The sequence below is a fragment of the Osmerus eperlanus genome, chromosome 10 (genome assembly GCF_963692335.1).
Source record: "Osmerus eperlanus chromosome 10, fOsmEpe2.1, whole genome shotgun sequence".
Classification (NCBI taxonomy): domain Eukaryota; kingdom Metazoa; phylum Chordata; class Actinopteri; order Osmeriformes; family Osmeridae; genus Osmerus; species Osmerus eperlanus.
This window is the reverse complement of record NC_085027.1, coordinates 15,507,634-15,533,998: the sequence shown is the minus strand read 5'-3', so window position 1 is coordinate 15,533,998 and position 26,365 is coordinate 15,507,634. Positions and strand designations below refer to the sequence as shown.

The 26,365-nt window shown below is 42.1% G+C and overlaps 4 protein-coding genes and 2 non-coding genes across 10 annotated transcripts in view; all 6 read right to left on the bottom strand.

Moving 5' to 3' along the window:
- Positions 1-1,472: 1,472 nt before the first annotated feature.
- On the bottom strand, positions 1,473-3,898 carry rpl13 (ribosomal protein L13). Its single transcript, XM_062471525.1, has 6 exons — positions 3,784-3,898; positions 3,134-3,251; positions 2,885-3,026; positions 2,353-2,526; positions 1,895-1,951; positions 1,473-1,772 (listed from the first exon to the last, which is right to left on the bottom strand). Exons 2-6 carry the CDS (start codon positions 3,235-3,237, stop codon positions 1,614-1,616), a joined length of 636 nt encoding a protein of 211 aa, XP_062327509.1. The 5' UTR covers positions 3,238-3,251; positions 3,784-3,898; the 3' UTR covers positions 1,473-1,613.
- On the bottom strand, positions 2,084-2,165 carry LOC134028578 (small nucleolar RNA MBII-202). The gene has a single exon (XR_009931552.1). It is a non-coding gene; the product is annotated as a small nucleolar RNA MBII-202 (small nucleolar RNA).
- LOC134028579 (small nucleolar RNA MBII-202) lies at positions 2,665-2,738 on the bottom strand. Its single transcript, XR_009931553.1, has one exon. It is a non-coding gene; the product is annotated as a small nucleolar RNA MBII-202 (small nucleolar RNA).
- Positions 3,899-4,910: 1,012 nt separating the features above from the next.
- gcshb (glycine cleavage system protein H (aminomethyl carrier), b) lies at positions 4,911-8,039 on the bottom strand. The gene is made up of 5 exons (XM_062471114.1): positions 7,842-8,039; positions 6,216-6,295; positions 5,756-5,819; positions 5,535-5,666; positions 4,911-5,382 (listed from the first exon to the last, which is right to left on the bottom strand). Exons 1-5 carry the CDS (start codon positions 7,990-7,992, stop codon positions 5,288-5,290), a joined length of 522 nt encoding a protein of 173 aa, XP_062327098.1. The 5' UTR covers positions 7,993-8,039; the 3' UTR covers positions 4,911-5,287.
- Positions 8,040-8,455: 416 nt separating this feature from the next.
- kars1 (lysyl-tRNA synthetase 1) lies at positions 8,456-18,661 on the bottom strand. Of its 2 annotated transcripts, XM_062471446.1 has the most exons (15): positions 18,504-18,617; positions 17,725-17,910; positions 17,394-17,538; positions 17,094-17,259; positions 16,895-16,988; positions 16,616-16,802; positions 16,378-16,503; positions 13,086-13,205; positions 12,831-12,993; positions 12,352-12,525; positions 12,170-12,255; positions 11,996-12,081; positions 11,729-11,855; positions 9,814-9,957; positions 8,456-8,839 (listed from the first exon to the last, which is right to left on the bottom strand). In XM_062471446.1, the coding sequence occupies exons 2-15, from the start codon at positions 17,862-17,864 to the stop codon at positions 8,765-8,767; spliced, it is 1,833 nt and encodes a 610-aa protein (XP_062327430.1). In that variant the 5' UTR covers positions 17,865-17,910; positions 18,504-18,617; the 3' UTR covers positions 8,456-8,764. The 2 variants fall into 2 exon arrangements, with proteins under 2 accessions (XP_062327430.1, XP_062327431.1); XM_062471447.1 differs by lacking the exon at positions 17,725-17,910 and having other exon boundaries at positions 18,504-18,661.
- A 1,611-nt stretch (positions 18,662-20,272) lies between these two features.
- Positions 20,273-26,365, bottom strand: part of nfat5b (nuclear factor of activated T cells 5b) — a 33,346-nt gene continuing 27,253 nt past the window's right edge. For 3 of the 4 annotated variants that reach the window (XM_062472081.1, XM_062472082.1, XM_062472084.1), the window contains exons 12-13: positions 24,393-26,340; positions 20,273-24,288 (exon numbers count right to left, since the gene is read on the bottom strand). In XM_062472081.1, coding sequence (XP_062328065.1) covers positions 24,050-24,288; positions 24,393-26,340 — 2,187 coding nt within the window. In that variant the 3' untranslated portion in view covers positions 20,273-24,049. The remainder of the gene's footprint in view (positions 24,289-24,392; positions 26,341-26,365) is intronic. The other variant, XM_062472083.1, reaches the window with a different exon arrangement.

Genomic DNA, 26,365 nt, shown 5'->3' with positions numbered 1-26,365 from the left:
TTTTGAGAGGACCCGGCTAATTCAACTAATCCCTCCTTTAGGGGTGGCCAGTCAAGGAGCACTCCACCACTGGGTAATGGGCTCTGCACCTAAGAAAACCTATTGACGGCAGAATGGCAGGCCAATCAACATTGAGAAAAGAGAGGATCTTGTTGCTATGCTTTGGTAAAATAGTTTGCCTAGTAATTATGTGCTTTATTGAGTTGTTTTCCACTGATAATCATCTCATCAACAAGCTCAGTAGCAAGGAACAAGCTACCTTCTCCCCAAAGACTCCAGCTTGTCTTCTTCAATAAATAATTATCTTGCTCTTACTTTGACCTATAAACCTCTGGTTTATACAGCCTCATTCATGCAGTGTTCTTCATGTGGTCAGAATAACTACACTAACGTGTGTGTGTGTGTGTGTAAGAGCCCAGAAACCCTTGCACGCACACAAACACTGTTTCGCTTTTTCTTTCAAGCCTTTCCCCTCCTCTGTGGGAAGAAATGTGGAAAACGACATGGCTCAGGGCCATGCACCTGAGCACCACCACTCCAGCTTCTAACTACTGCCATCTGCTTCTGCTGTGTCAATACAAATCCTCTCTGGAGCTCCAGTGTATTTATATATATATATAATCACAGCTCTATTGCTGTCTAGCTATTTTTCTACTTTAGCACTATGGCACAAACAATGCTTTTGTGTACCTGAAACACTTCATTCTCAGAATGCAATTAAACATTTTTGCAGCGTAGCACTTCTAAAGCTGCCACATAGGAGACCGATACCCCCATTGAGTCATCTCAACATATGGGAAATATTATCACCATCAAGGTATTGAAATGTAAGACCTAGGATGGTAAACCTTAACCCAACACTGTTGCACACATCCCCTAATAAAACCCAAAAAATTGAGTTCATGTTCTAATGTATTTTAGTTCTGGTCAAAGGTGGTCATGTCTGAAATAAAAAGGACTCTCAAAGGCTGGAAGAAATGAGCTTGCATAACATTCCCTCCCACCATCTTCCTGTCTCTGACTATTTACACTGTAGCCCACATTTGTGATGTCATTCAAGGATATTAAGGTTCTCATTGTTGAATTTGCAACAAACTGCAACCACCATAACATTGGCTCTGCTGCCTTCAGCATGATTTAAATTCAGTAGTGCAGTGAAGTCAGATGACTTCTAATGCGTATAATGACGCAAAAAAACAACCATAATACATTTAGTTCCAATTCAAGTTACATTTGTTGTGAAAGGGTTTCACAGCCCCTCCAATCCCTGTTCTTACCGCATTTTCACATTAATAAATGCCTTTCAGACAACCAAAGCTAAAAAACTTCCATGTTGCCTTCCACTGAGGTTTCTCAAGTTGCAAGGCAGAGCTCACTTGTACCAGAGCCTTGTAGATGGTTCCTTCAGGCAGTAAGCTGCTACACTGCTACCACCTAGTGGTTACCCTATTAAAGTATCAGAATGGTCCAACAATAGTCAGACATGGTTTATTCAAATGTGTAAACTACATATGAAAAAAAAGTCTAACAGTTTAAAACAAATAACCACCCAACAGTGTCTTTTGTACGTTTTTTTTTTATTTTTGCAAGTTCCATAGAAAGTAACGCTTTGCTCATTTCTTCTTCTCCACATCCTGCTCAGCTGCCTCCTTCGCCCTCTTGGCACGGATGCCAAAGAGACGAGCGTTGGCACGCGCCATGCGCAGGCTGGCGAAAGCCTTGAAGTTCTTCTCATCCTCAGACACCACCCTGGCCTTCTCCTTCTTGTTAATCTGAAGATGAGACGGCATAAGATAATTCAACATTAGAGGACACCAACTCTTAACCTTCATTCCTCTGAAACAAAAGCTGGTACATGTCAGACGCGTTAGGTAATTGTTTCATTGATACATACATTTCTGATGGGCATGACAGCACCAGTGAGCTGGGTGGCCATCTTGAGTTCCTCCTCCTGGGATGAAGAAATGATCAGACAGGTTAGAGAAAGCCAGGCACTGATCAACATTTGTTCCACATTTGACCCACATTTAAAATGCAACTCGCCAACTACCACAAACATCAACAAGTCAAATATGTGAAACTGAATAATCTTGGGCAGTCATCAGATAAAGGGGTTCAAAGAGAATCATCAACAGAGTACAGAGATTCCGGAGAATTTGTCATCATTTGACTGCGGAGGTGCTTAAACCATTTAAGACATCCAATCTGAGGCTTCATTCCTTGTACTATCATCCACAAGAATGCACTGAAGACAGGGACTTGTCCCAAAACAATCTCCAGGCCCCATGCCCTGAATGATTATCTGGTGCTGCTGCACTAACTGATTTGCTCAGTCAGTCACTGGACACTTACAGTGCTGTCTCCCTTCTTGGGTGCAGAGGTCTTCCTGGGGAAGAGGATGAGCTTGGAGCGGTACTCCTTCAAGCGCTGCACGTTGGCCTGCAGAGACTCGGTGGATCTGTTACGGCGGCGGGCATCTACAGAGATGCCAATGGTGCGTGCTGTTTTCCTGTGGATACCTGCAGCCTGGAACACAGCCATATAACATACATTAGCACAGAAACATAGCAGAACCAGGACAGTAATTTGATGTGTTTCCTTCCAATATCACCATAAAGATAAAAAAACAAAAAACATACACCTTGAATGGTATAGTACTTTGCAGCCAGACAGTCATCAGAAAAAGGGGTTCAAAAGGATATCATCATGGTAGTACAGAGATTCCGGAGAAGTTGTCATCATTTGACTGCTGATCATACTAGCCCTAAACATTGTCTGAAGCATCGGTCTTTGCAGAACCCAATGATTCAGACTAAGAAATACTAACATAGGCCTGTAACTTCCAAACCCACATCTGAATGTAATACAAACTAATGCTTCTTACCTTGAGCTCCTCCAGGGTGAAGCCACGTCCAGCGCGCACCTTTGTGTGATACCTGATGGTGGGACACCGGACCTGTGGTCTGAGGGGTCCAGCTACAGGACGAGGAGCAATGCGACGGGCCTTGGCCTGACGGGCCTTTCGCCTGAAATACAAGGATACAGCTGTAAATACAACTACATTCAGAGTCACACTCAAAGCAGACATTGTTTACCTGCATGTTCACGGCATAAGTACGGCGTCTTAACCTACCTGCGGATCTTCCTTGCGGGCTGGTTGAACCAGGTGCGCACCCTCTTCTGCCAGTCTTTATGGAAGTGAGGGTTCAGGAGCATTCCATTCCGGCTGGGAGCCATGTTTACCTACTTCCCTGGAACGCACATATGACGGATCATAAAAACATGTCCATGTCCAACGGAAAAACACCTACAAGTTATCAGACAAATCTTAGTAGGCCAACTTCATCCGGAGCCCGTTTATTGAACACGTGAACATAAATTGGCTTGCTATCGCTAAGAAGAGCGTCCATGGGTTCCTTGAAAATAGCTGTAAACGTTAGTGTTCAAAGAATCACAATTCGCTATTTAATTTAAATTTGGGAATGGGTTTGAATTAATCCTCACTTATACCAATGTTCAAATACTTGCAATAAATTCCACGCATCTAGAGACAATCGTCAAAGCCAAAAGTGTTGCATGCACTTCAAACCCTGCCACAATTCATTCCCATCCATTAGTACGGAAAAATCATTATTTACTTCACCGACCATAATAATACGTATATTTCCATAGTACCACACTACTACACTTTCACGGCCATACAGAAAAACTAATAAACATTTTACAGTTTTAAAGGATTGAAGCCGATTTTATTCGAAATGTACGGAGATTAAATTGACATACCGTACGGGGCGGAAAATGGCCGAAAAGAAAAAGGAAGTGCTTAACAGTGCATTGTGGGATATATAGATGTTAACCAATCGTAGACATGAGTGCGATTGTCAACCGGAAGTGTATAATATATTGAGAGAACGTATTCCCGTATTCCCCAAATAAAACTCAAATAAAACACGTACACACTGAACGCGCACTGAAATATTTGCGTTAAAAATGTTTTCCATAACACGCTGTTACTAGTTCTGTGGAGAAGCCTGGGGATGAGATTAATGCTAAAACCTATGACACAGTAAATAAATAAAAAACACATACAAAACAAGACATTTTCAAATGCTAAGTCCAAGACGATGGGGAAAGACTGCAGACCCCCCAAAAAAGTGCACATTTACACTTAGGAAATAGAAAAAGCTATTAGCCGATTCACATTTCAAAACTTGATTCATAAGTACAACACAAGATGGCACTGGAGTTCCAATGGACCTACAAAGTATTCGTTCAGCATGGTCTTTGATTATCCACCCGTGTCACTCTTTTCACCAATTCAACATTAAATTGCTTACAAAATACCTCACTTCAAGACAAATAATAATAGGGACTTTTTAGTTTAGATTTTGCATTTAAATATCAATGATCATCATCAGCCACCTCCTACCACTTTTTAAAGATCATATCAGACATCCCAACCTGCAAAGACTCATTTCCGGGAGGTAGCCCCGGTCGATCTGTCATATAATCAGTAGGCCTATTATCTGAGGCAGACTTTCATCCTACAGAGCAAAAATGCTCCCGTATAATCAGTCCCAAGATAACTAGGCTCAGTCGGCTGCACCAATAGTGTTACTGCTATTCCATTAATCATTGATCAACCCACCCCTGCACTTCACCTCTACTTTAATCTGAGGGCAAAGGTCAAGGTGTATCAATCTATTCAAACATACTGGATGCTTGATGGGAGGCAGTATTTTACTATTTTTCTGATTATTTTGTTAAATGAAACATTATTGTTGAAAGTTTTATTTAATCAGGATGGACTAGTTTTCAGATTAGAAATCCAAGATGATTTATGCCAAACAGACCTCCATCTTAGACACAATTGTGATGAGAACGATGAGCACAAACAGACATGGACAATATTCAAAATATAAGTTGTAATTTATTGCATCTGACTTGCATCTTTTACAATCACTTTCCACCTTGTAGCCACTTCTCTGTAGCTAGTATTTCAGTCCATGTAAAGCACCCAACACAAGCCCTTGTTGTCTTGCTGACAGGGCTTGGGATGAAAAAGCCCTGTAAATTGTCTCATGGATTCACTTCTAACCACCTTGGGGTTGTTAATTTGAGACATTACAATTTTGGTTACCTTGATGATATCTTGTTCATGAAACAATGACTGTATCAAAATAAATATAATGTCCTAAGTGACCTCCCAGAAACTGGGATTTTACAGTCAAACCAGATATAATTAGTAAGCCAGTACTCTAACATTACACAAAAGGGTCACAGCTTTCTACTCTAGTGATTTGATGAATTTATCATAGGATGCTTCATCCATCAGGCCATCAAGTTCTCCAGGGTTTTCAATAGTCATCTTAATCAGCCAGCCTGGAAGAAGAAGAATGGCTGTGCGTTAATCGTTAAACCCCGACTGTGTACGAGTGTAAGAGGCCTAAATACATTTTTACAGCCGTTGTGGAGATTTGTCACAAAACTAAAATTTAGTATGTCTGGTGACATTATGTCAGGCTTTAGCGTACCCCCTTCGTAGCAGGCTTTATTCACTAGCCCCGGGTTGTCAGACAGCTCCGTATTGATCTCAGTCACCTCTCCAGTCAGAGGAGAGTAAAGCTCACTAGCAGCCTTAACACTTTCAAGAGCCCCGAACTCCTCTGCAACACAATAAAGCACAGTCCACAACCTCCTTCATTAGCAACATAGCTGGAGTTTTCGTGCAGGAGAGAATCTACAAAAGACTCACCCAATTGTTCAAGTTTTTGGCCAACCTCAGGGAGTCCACAGTAGACCACATCACCTAATGCTTCCTGGAATGGAGGTTTGAACATTTTATCATTTAATTCGATTTCATTTTAGCATTTAAATGCATATAATGCATCCATTTAGAGTTTTAATTTGGTTTGCTCACCAGTCCATACTAAAGAACCAATATAACTTCCAGACCTGACCTTTAAATAATTTTTAACCCCATGGAAGATTCAAGGCTGGTTATCTGAGACTATTTATAGTTAAAGGTGTGATAAAAATAATAAATTACCCCAAACAATGCATTGTAAAATTAGTGCTTGTAAGATTTGTCTATTGCAGGGTAAAGGTTTAAAATAGCCTCAACAGAGCGTGTTGAAGGCATTAAGTAGGCCAACCTGAATACTGATATCAGTAGAGCTTCAACATCATTACTGATTTACATATGAACAACGTACCTGAGCAAAACTGCTGATGCCAACTGTACCAACACCACCCTCTACTCGTACCCACTCATGCTTGTCAGTGAATTTCAGGGCTGCAGGAAGGGAAGAGACACAAACATTACTGACATCCCCTTTAGCATTTGAATGAAACTTAGGAAATCATTTTGGTGTGTGTGTGCTAGGAGGGGTCAGGTCAATGGCAGGGGTCGGGTCAATGGCAGGCCTAGGTTATGGGACAGGGAAAGAAAGAAAGTCGCCTAACTAACCGCCAATTTCAAACCACACACAGATCTTGTGTCCAAAGGACATTTTAACGTACTATGGACCAGAGTCAAAGATTATTGCGCAACACAGCAAAGCCCATTCAAAAACAGCAAGACAAGAGATAACCCACCATTCAAGATTCTGGTCTTAAGACATCTATCAGCCCATCGTTAGACAAAATGTGAAATGTATTCACACAACATTTAAGTGGTAAAACTTCAGTTATTCATTATTCTCTTAAATCTATGATAAATGCAATTATTGTGGGGTGCATTCTTCCATGAACATGGGATTTAACGCCCTCACTGAACATATCATTTTTTGCCTACCCTACTCTCATCTACTTTTTAATATATTTTTTTCTAAATTTGATGAAACCTTTGACAAAACCTTAGAATATGGTTTACAAAAATTATGTCATGTTTCAGATACCCTAGAGGGCAAATACAATGCCTCAACAGTTTTGTATGCTAGCATCAGATCATGCAGAAAAATACAGGTTTGAACCAGATTGTGAACTATGCAAGATGCTGAAGCATGGCTGGACAGTCTGAACGACAGGAGAGCCTGTTAGTCCAAACATCTCCTCACTCTAAAAGGTTCATAGCTTTGTAGAGCAACAGTTACATGAATGTAATATTATTTATGAAAGTGATTTTAAAAGACCCAACAGTAAACAATCGCTGTATTTGAATATTGCCTTAGGGGATTCTCTCTCTGTCACTCTCTGTAGAAATAGGCTTTAAGATAAATAATTTATAATTAATCATTGCAATGTGCTAGTGCTAACAATTAAGGCAAATATAAAGCAGGGCTACTGACACATTTTATGCTTTCAGGGGGACTCGTCCAAGCTCTTGCATGACTTTCCTAGCCCCTCTCTATTAGCTAATGTGGGACACGAGACATGGGTGCATTTACAAACTCTCGCTAACATGTTTTGTGACCTGGTGATAATAAGGTGCTCATGACCCAAGACATTAAATCACTAAGATCTTATTTCTGAAAAACGTTTTACCGGTCTTGAACCGTTATCAAAACAAACCAGACTAGACCCTTTTCAAATACATTCCAACCTAACGTGTGGTACAACACCACATTGCTAAGCATTTGCGTGTTTAGCCACATCACACACTTTTCAAGTCTAAACTTTCTGTTGCAGGATTGACACATTTTACATTTCTAGTGACTTGGTCCCAGTTTTACCCCACAATGAGTCACAAATGAACCGTGGGAAACTGACCAAAACGGAGTGCCATCACGCGTACGTTTGAATTTGTAACCAAAAGCTACACTGGTTACACTTGTTGTGATGTTACGTCAAGCATGTAACTGTGAATTTACCAATTTGTAGAACACTAACAAAACAATTACCTGTGGACAATCGCGAGGCTGTGCTCAATGTCCGTGGAATGTCGGTTCTCCATAGCAGCCGACTTGCAGCTAACTGTGTTGGCCGAGAGAGCTGAGGCAGTTTTGGAGAAAAGTTTGCAGAAATGTACCGGAGGGCCACTCTCATCGCCATCTTCACAGAGTAGTGTCGAGCAAAAGCCTATACACACGCACTTGACCGCGAGACCAGAGGGGCGCGCATCAGCCCATTGCACGCTCACGAGGCAAAGGCTGGAAGTTGGACCACCGTCCGTAGGGCGTCAGAGTAATCAGGCAAGGAAAGAAAGGACGCTTCAGAGGAAAGCAATAATCACAAGTGGGAACGACGCGTTTATTAATTTGTTACTAAATGTTCTGGATCTATGATAGTTTGCCTTGTCGCAGTGCATCCGATTTACCAGTTGGCTGGGCAGTTTATCTGACGTAGTGTGACATTAATAGGCCTATATCATTTTTTGTTATGTTCTTTTTTTATTACCAAGTCTGTGCTCACAAGTCTGTGAGCAACTCTATGCTTATGAACAAAGGATGCAAAACAGCACTCAATTAGCAAAATCCTTAATACAAAGAATGGCAGATAACAAAACGGCTCATCATAAGTTGATTGGCCACAGTTAATGGCATTTTATTGGGTTTTACACATGCTCAAACACTTGAAGATGAAAGAAGACAGATGACTGGGGGAAGAAATCAACACCAGACAGTTATGCATGGAACTCAAGTTGTAATTCTGACAAGAAAAGCTTTAAAAAGTTACTTTATTCCCTTAAGAATGCAAAACAGCACAGGCTCAAAACAGACAGTAAAAATGGAAAACAGTTAAACAGTCCACATTAACTACCAATCTGAAACCATTCCCTGGCCTGACTGAAGGCAAACTGGAGTGTTCACCTGAGGGCACGTTGTCAGACAGAGGTGCCCTCAGTGGGTGGGGCGGTCTTGTTGTCATCAGGCTTCATGGCAGGGAACAGCAGCACCTCCTGTGAGCAAAGTATCAACATCAGATGGTTACATTCATTCAAACATCAAGGAGATGAACTGTAAACCCGGGTATATATCTTAATGAGGACAGCAGTTAGGTTGTATTTGAGAGCCTACTGTAGTACTATCTCGTTAAGAGACTACGCCTACAAAATGTTCTTTCCCATGTTTCACTTGATACATTGTTATTTTTGCACTGCCCCATCAACAGAATGGCACTGAAATACTTCTGGTCCTAGATTAAGGCAGAATCCCAATATTCTGTCTTACCCCTTGCCCCTAAGTTTACCCCTAGCCCTTGTCCCTCGAAACTGAGAAGGGCTAGGGGTGAAAACATAGCCCTATGAAATGAGACACCACTTTGTTACGTATATCGATGTCTCCAAAGCAAGTAGTGTTATGCACTGATATCGAACGAAATTCGCTGCTAATGGAGTTTAGTTAAAACTGTAGACATGCATGGAGTCCATTCAAGGCTAGTCAGAGAAACGCGGGATTGTTGTGCAAATCAGCAATGTAACGTTAAGCGTAGCAAACTAGCGATTTTAAAAAAACGCTTAAATTAAGAACATGGTTGCAAATATATATGTACAGGACTGTGTAGAGGACAAAACAAGACTGTGGCAATTTTTTAATCAATTATTTAACACGAAAATATTACATTTATGGGACTCTGAATGATCTGGCCACCATTGTTTCCGGTTGCGCAGTATTCACATACCCCTCGGTTTCAAGTAAGCTCCCGAAAACACTCGGTTTTAAGGGGTATGTACCCCTACCCCTCGATCAAAACAAGTATTGGGACAGCCCTTATTCTCACGTGAACGGCAAAACTAAGGGGTAGGGGTAAGACAGAGAATTGGGATTCGGCCTGAGTACTGACTATAAGCACCATTTGTAAGTAGCTTTGGATAAAAGCATCTAAATTGATGCAAATATAAGGTAGTCGTCTAGTAGTATAGTGCCTTGATACCTTGATATTGTTGGAGTCAGTGAGGAACATGGTAAGGCGATCGATGCCCATCCCCCAGCCAGCGGTGGGAGGGAGACCGTATTCCAGAGCTGTGCAGAAATTCTCATCGATGAACATGGCCTCAACATCTCCTTCTGCCTTAGCCTGAAAACAGCCGAAACAGACATACAGTTAGGTCCATAAGTATTTGGACATTGACACAATTTTCATCATTTTGGCTCTGTATACCACAATGGATTTGAAATTAAACAATCAAGATGTGCTTTAAGTGCAGACTTTCAGCTTTAATTTCAGGGTATTTACATCCAAATCAGGTGAACGGTGTAGGAATTACAACACATTTTATATGTGCCCCCCCCCTTTTTAAGGGACCAAAAATAATTGGACAAACTAACATAATCATAAATCTAATTGTCACTTTTAATACTTGGTTGCAAATCCTTTGCAGTCAATGACAGCCTGAAGTCTGGAACCCATAGACATCACCAGACGCTGGGTTTCGTCCCTGGTGATGCCAGGCCTCTACTGCAACTGTCTTCAGTTCCTGCTTGTTCTTAGGGCATTTTCCCTTCAGTTTTGTCTTTAGCAAGTGAAATGCATGCTCAATTGGATTTAGGTCAGGTGATTGACTTGGCCATTGCAGAACATTCCACTTCTTTGCCTTAAAAAACTCTTTGGTTGCTTTCGCAGTATGCTTCGGGTCATTGTCCATCTGCACTGTGAAGCGCCGTCCTATGAGTTCTGAAGCATTTGGCTGAATCTGAGCAGATAATATTGCCCGAAACACTTCCGAATTCATCCTACTGCTTTTGTCAGCAGTCACATCATCGATAAATACAAGGGAACCAGTTCCATTGGCAGCCATAAATGCCCACGCCATAACACTACCTCCACCATGCTTCACTGATGAGGTGGTATGCTTTGGATCATGAGCAGTTCCTTCCCTTCTCCATACTCTTCTCTTCCCATCATTCTGGTACAAGTTGATCTTGGTCTCATCTGCCCATAGGATGTTGTTCCAGAACTGTACAGGCTCTTTTAGATGTTTTTTGGCAAACTCTAATCTGGTCTTCCTGTTTTTGAGACTCACCAATGGTTTACATCTTGTGGTGAACCCTCTGTATTTACTCTGGTGAAGTCTTCTCTTAATTGTTGACTTTGACACAGATATGCCTACCTCCTGGAGAGTGTTCTTGATCTGGCCAACTGTTGTGAAGGGGTTTTTCTTCACCAGGGAAAGAATTCTTCTGTCATCCACCACAGTTGTTTTCCGTGGTCTTCCGGGTCTTTTGGTGTTGCTGAGCTCACCAGTGCGTTCTTTCTTTTTAAGAATGTACCAAACAGTTGATTTGGCCACACCTAATGTTTTTGCTATCTCTCTGATAGGTTTGTTTTGATTTTTCAGCCTAACGATGGCTTGCTTCACTGATGGTGACAGCTCTTTGGACTTCATATTGAGAGTTGACAGCAACAGATTCCAAACACAAATACCATACTTGAAATGAACTCTAGACATTTTATCTGCTCCTTGTCAATGAAATAACAAACTCCCATGAGGGAATAACATACACCTGGCCATGGAACAGCTGAGCAGCCAATTGTCCAATTACTTTTGGTCCCTTAAAAAGGGGGGGGCCACATATCAAATGTGTTGTAATTCCTACACCGTTCACCTGATTTGGATGTAAATACCCTGAAATTAAAGCTGAAAGTCTGCACTTAAAGCACATCTTGATTGTTTCATTTCAAATCCATTGTGGTGGTATACAGAGCCAAAATGATGAAAATGGTGTCAATGTCCAAATATTTATGGACCTAACTGTATCAGAAATGACATCTGTTACTGGCTAACTCACTGCATACGCTGGGCCAAAAACAACAACCATCTTTTTTCTCTTGCACAAGTCCCACTGACCTTGCCCTGTTGCTCAAAGAGCTCCCTCTGGCGGATGGGGTCGTTCAGCTCAGTGTAAGCATTACAGATCTCCTTCTTCATCACAAAGAGCTCAAAGCGCTCTGTCAGGCCCTTCTCTGACCTGTGCCTGTATGGGGAGAGATGGGCCACAATCGTTCAGAGACCTTGGCAATGACAAATGTTTCAGTTAATACTGATAAGCATGGCAAACGACAATCCAATTCCCCCAACTACCCTCACAGGAAATGGGTAGGAAAGGCAGCTCACCATTTGGCCAAGGGGCTCATGATCTGGGGGTGGTCACAGATGAATGTGGGGTTGATGCATGTCACTTCCAGGAAGTCTCCCACCAGCTGCAAGGGGGCACAAGCCAAGGTGGGGTAAGTCATGTACTGAGGCCATGGAAACAAACATACAAGGTGACCCAGATGAAAAGAGCACCTTGTCTAAGAGGCGAGCAGTGGTTCTGGGTGCTGGACACTCCACTCCTTTCTGAGCACACAGCTCATCAAAGAATTTCCGGGTCTCTGTAGGGGCACATGTCAGTGTGGTACACAGTAAAGTGTTGGTGCTGGTTAGCATGAATGACAGTGTTCCAATACGTCAAAGGTGTTGTCTCTTACCATTGCTGTCATAGGTGTCTGGGGCAGGGAACTTCACACCCATCTCCTTCTCCAGGTCTTTGGTCATACTGACTCTCCTGAAGGGAGGAGTAAAGTCGATCTCTTGGGCCTGTCCCTCTGGACCCTCTGGATGGTAGGTCACCTTGTACCCTCCAGTGATGTGCTTCACCATTCCTGAGGAGAACAGAGCAAATCAAATGGGTGATAAACTGCTGATAGGTTGCTTTTATACAAATGCTAAGAAAAATAGAATGCCTACGCCCCATAGAAGGGGCGTAGGCAAATGTGGGTGCTAGTGGACAGCTTTTTTTTTGTATATATAACTGATGATGCGTCAGTTAAATATAATTTTCCTTAAAAGTGTAGGGGGGCAAATTGCAGTTTTCAAAAATTGGGTGGTCCCACCCATGTATAATGAAACATACGCCCCTAGTTCATAGATGCACGTGAAACCAGAGGACTAGTATCGCTTAAATTACCTGAAAGAAGATTTTCGGTAATATCCATCAAGTCATAGTAATCTGCATAAGCCATATAGAATTCACAAGTGGTGAACTCAGGGTTATGCGTGAGGTCAATCCCCTCATTTCTGAACTGACGACCCACTTCATAAACTCGGTCAATCCCACCGACCACAAGCATCTGGGAATAGAACAGAAGTACGAGCCATCAGAATAACAATAAAAGCCTGGGCTTTGTGACTAATCATGGGAATGTAAAGGTAAATGTCCCACCTTGTGGTAGAGCTCAGGAGCAATCCTCATGTAGAGGTTCATGTCCAGTTCGTTGTGATAGGTGACGAAAGGACGGGCCACGGCACCACCTGGGATCAGGTTCATCATGGGTGTCTCAATCTGAGGGGAAAATCACAGTGTTTATACCAGGGTGGTCCAACCCTGCTCCTGGAGGTCTACCCTCCAGTAGGTGTTTACTCCAACCCCAGGGGACAATAGTATGAAGCAAGATTTGAGGTTTGTGAGGTAACTTTAGGTTTTCAGTGTCATGAGTGGTTCACTACTTACCAGGGAAGATCGCTACACACAGAACTTATGCTACACACCTAACCTGCAGGTCAAGTTGGAGATAACAGCTCAAGTATGAAAGAACCGCCTACTATAAACACTTTTGCTTTCCCCGACGAGTATCTTTGTAATATAGCCAACCGATGTCATCCTAAAACAGAGACTGATTAAAGCCTTAATGATGGGGCAGTGATATTGATAAGCATATTAACTTCTGCATTCACACATATGGCCATTTTTTGCCAGTGTTTCTTACTGCCTTTTGCAACAGCGGTGTTGCTTTTAGCTGTGATTATATTTTTGAATTCTTCATATTTGTTTAATATCATGGTTAGCTCATCTTGTGTAAAATGTGTGGCTTTGGAAGACTTGTCGATGTTTGCGATTGGTCATATGGAGCAAACACTGCCCATTTAATGTGAATACGTTCATACTCGATTGGAAAAACCTGGGGTGACTTCAGTTGATAAGTTGTGACACCGCTTATGCAGGATTGAAGATGTTAGGCTTGATTGTTCTTGTTAAAGACAAATCAGACATTGCCAGAGAAGCAACAACAGGCATCGCTCAAGTTTTTCCATTGGTCATTAGTATTTAGCCAAATCCGTATGGTAATAATTATAAATACGTGCACTTGTGTTGTGTTATTTTATTGAAATTAAACGTAACATGATAGGACTAGGTAGATCTTTACAGTGCCCAGAAAACAAATGTTGATGATTCGTCAACATTGTTAACAGTAATAATAATTAGTAACTAGAGAGGGTACAATTTCTGGGGAAATTGTAGGGTGTGCTTGCTTGCGTCGGTTGCACAGGGGTCTGTTTTTGAATGAAATTTTTACAACTGATATTTCTGTATATTTTATATAAAAAATGCATACTTATTATTTATAAAGATTACATAGATTTAAAAGCATTTTTTTTTTGCTGCTCATTTACAACTGAAAATACGAGTGAAGTGTAGAATGAAATAGATCTTCTCATTTCCCCTGCAAAAGGCATCCTCATCGTTGAATCAAAACGAATAAATTTGGCAGACCGGTGTAAAAATTTACCTAATCTCTGACTTAAACGTCCTCTTAAGTTTTTCCCTTCTCGTGATATTTTCATGCATTTAGCCTACTCATTGCATTCATTCATGAATAAAGAACCCCCTTTGAAGATTATTCTACGACGTTACCGGCAGTACTGTAGATTAGAAGATGGAATTGCGATTCAAACAGTACCATCTGCTAACTGAAAATATGCCCCCCAAAACGTAAATAAGCTTGACATTTATTTAGTGGAAAATCGCTCATTCATAAAAAGCTCACTGGTAGCGATCATTGTCAGTAACAATGCAAAATGCGATATAGCCCTGTGTGGAGAAGCTGCCCCGGTAAATTGTACTACTACGGTACAGTACTAGACTACTGCTGTGTTCGTCTTGGTAGCGATTACGTTGGTTGAATTGGATTTAACGTTCCGTGGTACGGTTTAAGATGAAATTAATTATTTTCATGAACAGATTGACAACGTTTAGGCTGTGGCAATGAAGTTCAGGTTAGTAGTTAGATAGACTTTTGATTTAAGTAAGGGGAGTGCCGAACATGTTCTGTCGCCGTTTGACTTCCTAAACAGCTGTGTAGTGTAGATGTTTTTGTAGTGTGTCTCACGTAAGCTACAGCGTTGCAGTGAGCTTCACTGGTTTGAAACCACAGGTAATGGTAATTTCACCAACAAATCGTTTACTAATGTCAGAATAAACCCTACAACGAAAATGTATATGTAAGGAATGTTTATTTTAACGATTGAAAACAGATAACGCTACATCATAGACCACTGTAGTACGTGTTGCCCGGGCAACACAGGCTAATGTCATGATGCTAATACTTCAGTGAAATAGTAGACTACTGTTTCCGAAAATATATGTACTTCCTTAATAATATCAGCTTATACTGTACATTACACATGACAATTGTGTGTCATATCACAAAGTAAAATTAGTAAATAGTTATCACCCTGGCCTCTTAGCTTGTGGCGTTTCTGCAGCTGCCTTGCAGTAAAGCTATAGTTAGCCTAGCTATCCCCCAAGTTAACAGATGCAAAACGAATGTTCTGCCAAAGGTAGTCACGCGTGTTTTTGTGACGTTAGTGACGTAAGTAACGTCAGTGACTGTGGCTAGCAAATTAGCCACCGTTAGCTTCACTTTTCGCCACAAAAACTTAACTTCAGCCTAAACCATGCAACGGAACGTAAATTCCAATAGAAGCAACTCAATCGCTACCAAGACGAAACTTTTGACACCTACTTTGTCTATGTAGGCCAAATATTGACTGAGTTTTAGGGGGGCAAAAAGAATAATAATAATAATAATATATATGTGAGAGAACAAAGGTTGTGCCCTTGCCGAAGGCAAAGCACACCCAATAATAATATATATGTGAGAGAACAAAGGTTGTGCCCTTGCCGAAGGCAAAGCACACCCAATAATAAAGTCCCCCCAGCAGTGTTTCCCCTACCATTATATTAGGGGGGCGCCCCGCCCCCCCAACGGCACCCCCCGCCCCCCCGGAAGGTCAAGAAAAAAACAAACATCTCTACATGGTCTGTGAGAAAATTACACAATTCTAACGCTGACGCTGTGCATTTTCAATGCGCCGATCGTTCGGCTCTTTGGGCCGGCACAATCCGGAAGAAACCACCAAAGCTTCACAAGGCATCGTTCACCCATCCCTAATGATTGGAATACAAATCTACTAAATCTAGGCTTTCCAGGAACAGGTTTGGGCTAAATTTGGTCTGCACATTACAATCTATTTTAGACGACTTCCCCACATCAAACCAGACTGTTGCATTATTTAAATATATGATTAACTTGCATGAAATATATAGCCTGATTAACTTGCATGAAATATATAGCCTGACCCTGAAGCCTTAAAGCTGGAACTCTATACCATTCCCTGGACCCTAAATCAGAATGTTTAGATATCTGATGCCTCCTATTGGCCACCATGCTCACCTCTAGGAACCCCAGCTGGTCCAGGAAGCTTCGAAGGTAGGAGATGATCTTGGAGCGTGTTATAAACTTCTGCCTCACAGAGTCATTGAGAATCAGATCTAGGTAACGCTGACGGAACCTGGTTTCCTGGGGGGAAAAGTGGTATGGAGAAATGAGCTCCACAGCGCCTCGAATCAAACATGAAAGCCTTTTACGATTCCTTTGGCTCCTTGTGTAGGTTGTAGGCATTGTTGCTAACCTTATCTTTGAGGCCAAAGTGCAGATGGGGCAGCATGTGCAAACAAGGTGACAGCAGGGTCATCTCTATGGGAATGATGCTCAGCTCCCCCTTTTTAGTCTTTCCAGGGTTCCCACGGACTCCAATGATGTCACCACGACGCAGCTTGTTGTTGATTCGCACAAACTCCTCCTCTGATTTGTAGTTCCTGCAGCAGAGGGACAGGTGGATGGGCCCTAAATGAGTAACATCACAACTTTAAGGAAGTTATACACTGTAATTAAATAGCCACTTTACTACCTGTTGTTTGCCATGACTTGAAGCTTGACACCTTCCCCTCTCAGGTCGTAGAACAGTAACTTGGCCCCCGACTCCCTCTTGGCATGGACACGGCCTGCCAACAACATACAATTTTTTGTATTACTTAGTCTAAAATGCTCATTTGTTAACCTATTTTACTTTTTTATTAATATCAAACCAATATAAATATTATTAGTACCTGACAAACTGAGAACCACATTTGTTAGCTGGTCTCCTGGCTGTAGATGGTTGTATTTCTCGATAAACTCTGTGAGTGACAGATCTACCTGGAACTTGTGTGGGTACGGGTCCTCTGCTGTGCCCTTTAGAGCTTGGATGGCTTGGGTGCGGATCTTGTAGTATTGCTACGACATAGAAATAGACTGGTTGTTATTTAAAAAGCTTCTCATTCCTGCAGGTTTCAGATATTCTCTTAGCATGTCCTCGTAGTAGACTAGCCCTGTGGGAGTCAGAAGACCAGCACATCATTAGAACTCACGTTAGGGTCAAGGGTCTCTTCATCTGCCCCAAAGGCATTTTGATCTGCTGTGTCATTGGTATCTTTAGTCTGCTCCTGCTGTTCCTTGACTTTGGCCTCTTTCTCAGCTGCCTTCTTGTCAGCTTTCATTCGCCTCTTTAGCTCACTGACAAAACATACACAGGTAATACACATTAGAGCATCAGCGGAACTAAAACCAGTAGTATCGGTTTGGGGAAAGACAACCGAAAATACGACCATGCAAACCACGCATACAACGGGAAGGGATTCTGTTCATTATTTGGATGACAAAAGGTTGGTTGTTTTCTCATGGAATGGAAAAGCCACCAACCTTTTGTCACCTCGCCAGCGATTCCCCTGAATTAAAGTTGGGACAGTTGCTGAACTGGGGAGAGCCAACTTTATCCCCTGTGCCCTGACCCTGAGGGCTTGGCACACCTGCTGCCTGGCAGCCCTGACCACTGTCAGCATGCCGAAGCAGGCTGATCTACTGACCTACACCATTCAATGACCAGACCTGGAGAGAAACACACAGACTGAGAAAGCTGTCTTTGGGGTCCACATCATAGGATGACTACAAAGTCTACAGCACAGATTTAAGATGGCTATTGATAGCAGCGCCTGTGGATTGGGTTCATTTGTCAAATAACGAATCAGAGAATCACCAATTAGTCCTTTTTTTGAGGTAGCCTACTCGATAGAAGCACACGTCGTGGTAGTTACCAGCATTAAAATGAAACTGATCGATGAAAACGCAACTACAAATTAGCCAACGCCATTTGGTACCATTTCACTATGCATTGTGGGCTTTGTAGTTCAAAATGATAAGATTGTAGGTGGGGGATTGCAAATGACATTCAAGAAAACTACAAGCACCATGTGCGCTAACACCCTTGAACCGAACGTCCCACAGGAACTTGTAGGCGTATCGCCATATGGAGCGGCTGTTTCTCACATCGTGGTTTCTTTTAACTGATGTAACTGTATGCAACAATATAATGTAATCCTAATGTATTGACAAATACATTGCAAATAAGTCTCAATACAGCAATACAGTATCGCAAACGACTATAAAACTGGCTATGCTAATGTGGGACATTATAACCTTACTTTTTGCTGAGTTTCTCTCCGTCCGCTGCTGTGACATCAGCCATCTTGACCGTGCTGCAAAGGGACGACGCCAACGTCCGTACACACGTCTGATGTTACACTGTACGTGAAGACGTTATAGTTCTTCGTTCAAAGGTAGTTTGCAGTCTAGACACTACAGCGGTGTACTGCTGCTCTCTACTGATGGCATATCAGACTACAGCAACAGTACAGCTTTAATTAGTAGGTTACTGTAAGTACAGCTTTAATGACTTTCCTCATACAGGTTTTGTTAAGTCATCTGGTCCAGTTTTGTGCATGTATTTTAATGTATGATTATATGATACTTGTTGTTTGTTGATTCACCATCAAACTACTTTGTGGCCACTGGCTAGGAACATCATATTTGTTTGGAACAAAAGATGATTACTGATTTCGCTCGAGCATTACAAGATATTCCACACTCAGGCCACCAGGGGTCATAGAGAGAACAACCCAGTCTCATACTTTTGGGTATCTATGAAACGGGTTTACACTTGTATTTTGCGAGCCATACACCAAATCCCTGTTTTACGTGCAATGTATACGCGAATTCCTCACATTCATTTCTATCAACAGAAAATGCGTCTCTATCACACACGATCGAACATAGATATATATAAAGATATCTATGCGATCGAATCTCCGTAAAAACCGAGTCCGGATGATGACGTATAATCGATAAAGAGTTGATGACGTTTAGACCCTTTTTAGGGGTGCTCAAGCATCCCTAAATTTCATCTCAGCACCCCTAAAAATAATAATAATTAAAAAAATTATTATTGTTTATTATCATTTGATGCTGGTAGTTTATGAAGAAAGGGACATCCTTAGTTTTTTCATTCATTCAATATTTTGCTTAATAATACATAAATGTATTAATTGTTATCCAGTGAAATGAGCGGCGTGGCGGGTAGTAACACAGCATTTTACCCGTGCTTCCCAACTGGCTCTGGAACCAATCGTCACTCCTAATGCATAAACCTCACAGCCAATCAGAGGCAGAGTGGGGAGAGGTTTACAGACCCATCTTACATCATCTAGTATAAACAATTTTAATACAACATTAAAAATGATTTATATTGGATGTGTTAGCTTTACAATAAGTGATGCTTTTGACTTTTGCTTTTTAATGTAGTTCAACACAGGTAATCCCATTTGTTTGTTTTTTATGATATTTGCTATACAAAAAATCTTTATGGTTAAAAGAACATGACATTGTTTACAAGAGCACAGATTCTACATAGATCTAGCCTCTTAATTTTGCTCTCAAAGTGCACCATATTCATGCGTTTAACTTTAAAATGTAATACATTTTCTTTCAGGGGAGCATGCCCTCTCATTGGGGGCTGAGCACCCCTAAAGGTCTGATCCTAGAATCGCCCCTGGTTCTGCGTGTGAAAGAGACACATTTTCTGTTGATAAAAACTTGTCGTATATATGAAGTGTAAACCCGTGTCATACATACGCAGAAGTATCAGACTGGGTTGCAAAGAACGGTAACACTGTAGCCCTTGATAACACTGATTTCACTGGGGAATGCACGGATACATCTCCTCCACCTTCAGTCAGCTCCTCTACTTGCAGGGATACTGTTGAAAAAAACAAATGGAATCTGATTCCAGATTTAAAAAAAATTCACATTGACCTTTGTCAAAGGATGAATTTTGGTCAGTGTCAACGATGTACTGGGGATAAGGAGTAGAATGCCTACAGTACATTTTTTGAAATCAGAATAAAGGACCCACAAAAATATATCATCTATCTTTATTAATATAGATAGCAGCAGGTTTACAGAAATATTACTGCAAGAGTATACAAATGCCCAACAAAGCAAAAATACATTTATATAGATTTAATTTCTCAAAGGTGATATTTGATGGTTGTTCACATGGTTACTAGAAACCCATTAATGATCTGCATTCCCCTCCCAAAACCTCATAACATATCTGCTCTAGCAACAAGTTCACTAAATACAGAAAAAGAATCTACACACACACACCTTTCTTGAGAACCAAGCAGACTTTTACATGAAATCAAGACAGGATAAGACACAGAGATCAGTTTGTGAACGGACAAGCGGATGACACTTAAAAAGTGAATAGAAGACATGTTTGGATTGTAATCTGTGTTTGTCTGAAGTGACATAATCCCAATCATCCAAATCCTTCCTGGTACCAAACAGGAATAGAACGTATTTAATTAGGCTGCATAAATAATTAATAGAATTAAAACATCTATTTTAGTTTCCTCTTTGTAATAAAGAATCTAGAGAGACTAGATATAAAAATATATATAGCCTATTAAAAAAGTAACAGATTTACATCTACATTGAGTCAAACTGCATAGCAGTTTGAGACAAAATTTCATCTGCACTGACATTGTACGACAAAATTGCAATGATTATCTTTGTCAAAATAAAAATCTGATGTACAAAGTTGCACAACACTTATATTTCTTTTTTTTCTGGTCACTGATATCTTTGCGGCATTTGTAGCACAATCAATGCACAAGAGTCTATGGCTTGCAAGATACTAGGGATAATAACAGGCAACAATGGTAAAATAATAATCAGGTACCTACTATAAACGGTTGTCAAGGCACAAGTATACACCTTTAATGTAGTCCTTGTACTAGATATTTCTATGAAATATTTGCTGTACTTGGTGATGTTATACATCATTGGTTAGTCTAGGTGCAAGTACAGCTAGAATGGTCTCCCAACTGCTTTGGTTTTCCTTGAGTTGAAAGATACGAGTTAACATGGTGAGTTATCAATGTATCTCAACCTTTTCCTTAATACTTGAGAGGGTTTTAATAAATATATAGCTTTTACTGAAAAAGTACAATATTAATAAGCAATACCCCTGCCTGATCTTCAAATGTCATGCTTCAATGTCATAGAATCAAGAATACATGTTTCTTGATTTGCTTATGTTTGAAAATATGTCACTGTGTACTACAGCACACACGTCATTCTATTTACTGTAGTGTTTATCGTATCAAATGTTCACATCTATATCACATATAGAACGTTAACAACTGGTCTAATATTGAGATGGATAGATGCCGTACATACAATTGGTGTACCTTTTTTATAAATAGTTTTGTTATAAATGGCTTATTTCTTTACTTAAACATTTTTTCTGTATGGCTTTATTGCACTGGCATAGCTGTTCATGAGGATTTAAAAGGCTGTATTTTGGAAAGAGGTTGATTACTTAATCACATAGATGAGGGGTCAATGTTCCATTAAATAATGGAAAGGGTTTGATTCTTGTGGCATGTTTGAGAAAGCATGCTTAAAGTCAATATTGTCATATATCTATCTGGCCAAAATCAAAGAAGGAATCAAATGTACAGGAATGTACATGCTACTATTAGGTTGAATTGTACATTTTAACTTCTAAAATCACAAAATCCATTTGATAGAAGTTGAAAGGATATGCAGGACAAATACGTCACCCAAAAGCCAAATACATAAAAGAGCTCAATTACATAGCAATTACAAACTAAAAGCAGTCATTTGTTGCACACATTGTGGAACACATGTAGACACATCTACCACACAAATACATTTGCTATATTTTATCAGTTTTTTTTAGTTATACAAACTACACCAGTAAAAAAGTTATGATAAAATATTTGTAAATCCTATAAAAAAAAATCACATAAATAGACATAACTACTGGAAACAATAACTACTATTTCACAAGAGTTGAAGAAAGCCAATCACAGACAGCTCTTTTCTCCAAACCAGGTTTAGAATTCATTCTTCAAGAGTTGGCCCCCTTAAATATCTAAAAGAGCTCAAGCTCTGGGATGGGGAGTTGGGGTACACCAAAGGCCCAACCAATCACATTACTAAAACGGATATTCACCACACTCCATTTGAAAAAAGCTGCTTTTTTGTAAATATAAAGAAACGCTGAGATAGAGGAAAGCTTCAGGAGAGAATGATGAAGGCACTCTGAGCTAATCATCACCATAGATCAGCCCCTTGTTCACACATACTCAGATTCAGACCAGAAACAAAAGACAACTTGTGATACAAATTTCCAGTTTGGCAGCAGTACATTGTATTTTACCAACTACATCACAATAAGGTGGATTTTAACAAACAACTACTCCTGTCTACTTTCTCACTGTCATGGTGAGTCACAAACAACACTTTGGAGAACGACCATCAATACAGTATGAGCCATAAAACTGGCTATTCACCAAGTAAAGGTGCTCCCTCAGTTGCCAACTGGGGCCCACTGTAAGCAAGAACGTCGTTAGTTTACAGTTAAGATAAGTATAAGTATTTTTATACTGATTTCATTTTCCAAGATAAAATGCCTGTTGATGGGCTCAATTCCTGCATGTAGCACCATGGCAAGAGAAACCGACCAATGGATGAAAGCAAAGAATGGCTGCCTTTCTGTAACATGGCAACATTCTTCAAAGCCACCTCCACACTGAAACAGGTGGAAAACCTTCCTCCTTTCTGATCTGTGTATGGATGCAAGTCCAGCTCCTGCGTGCCAGACGTGAGCAAATACATCTGCAGTGGAAAATAACTGCAATACAACACAATATCTACCTGTATCTAAAAACAGTTATGACATCAAACACGTACATCCAACAAACAACCAGGCATTCTGGGAAAAGGATGCTATGGGTACAAGTGTATATGAAAATGCATGAACACTACAGTTGGTATTAATGATTTTCAATAAGGATTTCCACTCTACCAGAAAGTGGTAGTAGTTCTATGGTGTAATAATCCCACATGTAGGAATGGGTGGATTAAAATGTAGGTGGGTCACTGCCAAGGAATATAATATAAAATTAAACCAAAAGCTACAAACTTAATGAGTAACTGGTCTCAATGGAAAAGCATCATAAAGTGCTGAGGGAACGTGTAAAAAATACCTTTACACTGTCTTCTTTTGATAAGCTGTATGTTTTCTTCTGTCATGAAATTTTTCCTAAAATACTTACGTACAAAAAGGGAAATCAACAAGATATTATGAACCCACAGTCTGGTCCTTGAGAATACAGTATTTTGTGCTAGCTTGCACCATCTGTATAAAACCATGTTTCAAAGTGCTGTACTTAGAACTGATTCGGAGTTAACTAAACATTCCTATGTGGGAGATGTCTCATTCACAGTTGGAGGTGACTGACTTACAACAACAAACTATTTTATTATACTGGTGTAATGTCACCACAAAGCTATATCATCTAGCCATTTCTTTCCCCACCAAACCCAGGTCCAGATACAAGAAGCACTTCTCTTCTCCTCTTCACCAATACTTCATTCAGAATATAACTTACAGTTGGTAAAGAAGCCCACCATAGAGTTTGGTTCATTACTCCCACTAACCACACTCAGAAGGTCAACATACATAAAAACATACAGGTATTAAATTCATTTAGCTTTGAACAGCAAATGTCTGATCGTGTTCAAACTACAACCTTTCTTTGTCACACACCAAACAACAAGGGCACAAAAGAGGATTTAACAGAGACCCATTGCAGGCCTAATAGGAACGAGTGAGGTTGTTGCCCTGCTCCTGAAGACTAACTAGCAGGTCATCTATCTTCTCCATGTTCTGAGATGCAGTCATGCTGCTCTGCATGCTCCTGGACTCAGACATGGATTGGTCGAGCAGGGACTGGATCTGGGCATCACTCTCTCTCTGGTCCTGGCCAGACTGACTGATGGCAATAATCTGATCGGACAGGGTGTTTCCTGGCGTGTTTATCAGTTGACCGCACTCTGTGAAAGAAAGAAAGTCACTTATTAAGTGAAAAAAAAGAAAGAAAATATAATTTAAAAAAAATATATATACACATTACATTTAATTTGTATGTGATCTTTACCATTCTGGATGCCAAAGAGGAAGAGGCCAGGCGGCTGAGCTTGGCTGGGCTGACTGAGGTTCCCTCCAACAGCAGTCTGGAACATGGAGCCTTGTTGCTGTACTGGGGAGGAGGTGGTAGTCTGCAGGCCCGCCACACCGTTCTGCGTGGTGAAGATGGCCGTGGGAGGGAGATCTTGGTTGGCCATGCCCCCCTGCAGGGTGGCCATGTTGGACTGGGGCATGAAGAGGGTGACTGGCTGCTCAGGGCCTCTGTTGGAGCTGGGGACCAGCTGCATCGGCTGCTGCTCCTGGAACAAGCCCGGCTGCCGAGGCTCCTGTGTGTTCCCCACCACTGAGCTCTGGTTCTGGAAGGCCATGGGCTCGGAGCCCTCCTGCTGGCTGACGGTCACCATGCTGGCCTGGGAGAAGAGCATGGAGGGGTTTTGGGAGTCCTGAGAGGCCAGGTTGCTGCTGCTCATGGGGGGCATCTGGGCCTGGCTAAACAGGAGACTGGAGGGCTGCTCTGGGGTGGAGAGGGGATTGCTGCAGAATAGAAGCCCGGCCTGCTGCAGCTGGCTGGGAGAGAGGGTGTTCGCAGGTGGGTGAGGGGAGATGTTCTGGAACATGGAGCCCTGCTGGGGGGGCTGTGGCTGGGCTTGAGGTTGAGAGGGCTGCTGCTGCTCCATGGGAGTTCCCTGCTGGATGGGCGAGAGCTGACTCTGAGCCTGGAACACTGACTGGGGCTCCGCGGCAGAGGTCTGCAGGGCGCTGAGGAAGGCCAGCTGCTGCTGCTGGCTGCCCCCGGCACCAAGCTGAGCAGGCAGAGTGCTCTGTGGGAGGAACAGGCCCGGGGCGGATGGAGGCTGCTCTGGAGAGAGGCTGGTCCCACTCAGAACTGTCAGGGTGTTCTGGAAGAGAGCTGCCTGCACCTGCTCCTGGGTGGGGGAGGTTTTCTGGGTGTGAAATAGCGTCCCCTGCGGGTCCTGTGCCTCAGCCAGGGGACTGGGGTTGTGAAACAGGGGTGGGGAGGGGTGGGAAGGGGTCTGTTGGAGAAAGTTGGTCTGAATGGAGAGGAGCTCATTGGCTTGTTGAAATAGTGCCGCTTGCTGCTGCTGCTGCTTCTGTTGCTGTTGTTGCTGCTGGGCCTGCTGAAAGAGGGATCCGTGGTTCTGCACCATGCTCTGAGGAGAACCCTGTTGCTCAGAGGATTCATCTCGAGATCCTCCCTGGAACATGCCGCACTGCATGGGGATCTGAGACTGGAACAGCTGGAGGTTCTCCAGGACCTGCTGTTGCTGCTGCTGCTGCTGGAGCTGCTGTTGCTGCTGCTGCTGTTGAATCTGATGCTGCTGAATTTGTTGCTGCTGTTGTATTTGCTGTTGTTGTTGCATCTGTTGTTGCTGTTGCATTTGCTGTTGCTGTTGTATTTGCTGTTGCTGTTGTATTTGCTGTTGCTGTTGTATTTGTTGTTGCTGTTGTATTTGTTGTTGTTGATGCTGTTGTATGTGTTGTTGCTGCTGCAGTTGTTGCTGCTGTTGGAGCTGTTGTTGCCGTTGCTGCTGCTTGGTCATGGAGGTCTCTGACTGCAGTGGCAGGCTGCAGAAGCCCTTGGCCTGCAGTTGTCGCACCGCCTGCTCCAGCTGGGCCACCTCATCTGGGGGTAGGAGGGGAAGCTGGTGCTGCTGGGGGGCTGGATCTCCACACATGCGGCCCAAGGCCCCAGCACTGCTGCCTGGCCTGCCCTGCTGCAGCAGAGGGTCTGCGGGCACGGGGAAGGAGCTGGGGGGTGCGATGTCCTGCTTCTGGATGGTGCTTAGCGCCTCTCCACTGGAGAAAACCGCTGCTTGGGAGTTGTCGGGGTCTCCTGTAGGCCGGAGCAGGGAGTTGGAGAACGGGCTACTGTTGGCCGGTAGACTGGAGCTCATGTCCAGGGTTTGCTGGGCCGGGCACAACACATCCGAGGTCTGCTGGGAAGACATAACAGGGGTAAAC

Coding starts and splice junctions, on each gene's coding strand:
- kars1 (XM_062471446.1), bottom strand. CDS start 17,864: ATGCTGACAGTGGTCAGGGCTGCCAGGCAGCAGGTGTGCCAAGCCCTC. Junction 9,958..11,728: donor TCTTTGAGCAACAGGGCAAG/GTCAGTGGGACT, acceptor GGCTGTTTTCAG/GCTAAGGCAGAAGGAGATGT. Junction 8,840..9,813: donor CTGACTCCAACAATATCAAG/GTATCAAGGCAC, acceptor CTTTGCTCACAG/GAGGTGCTGCTGTTCCCTGC.
- rpl13 (XM_062471525.1), bottom strand. CDS start 3,237: ATGGCTCCCAGCCGGAATGGAATGCTCCTGAACCCTCACTTCCATAAA. Junction 3,027..3,133: donor CCCGCAAGGAAGATCCGCAG/GTAGGTTAAGAC, acceptor CTTGTATTTCAG/GCGAAAGGCCCGTCAGGCCA. Junction 2,527..2,884: donor TCACCCTGGAGGAGCTCAAG/GTAAGAAGCATT, acceptor GCTGTGTTCCAG/GCTGCAGGTATCCACAGGAA.
- gcshb (XM_062471114.1), bottom strand. CDS start 7,992: ATGGCGATGAGAGTGGCCCTCCGGTACATTTCTGCAAACTTTTCTCCA. Junction 6,296..7,841: donor AGCCTCGCGATTGTCCACAG/GTAATTGTTTTG, acceptor CCCTTCCTGCAG/CCCTGAAATTCACTGACAAG. Junction 5,820..6,215: donor GCATCAGCAGTTTTGCTCAG/GTACGTTGTTCA, acceptor CCTCCATTCCAG/GAAGCATTAGGTGATGTGGT.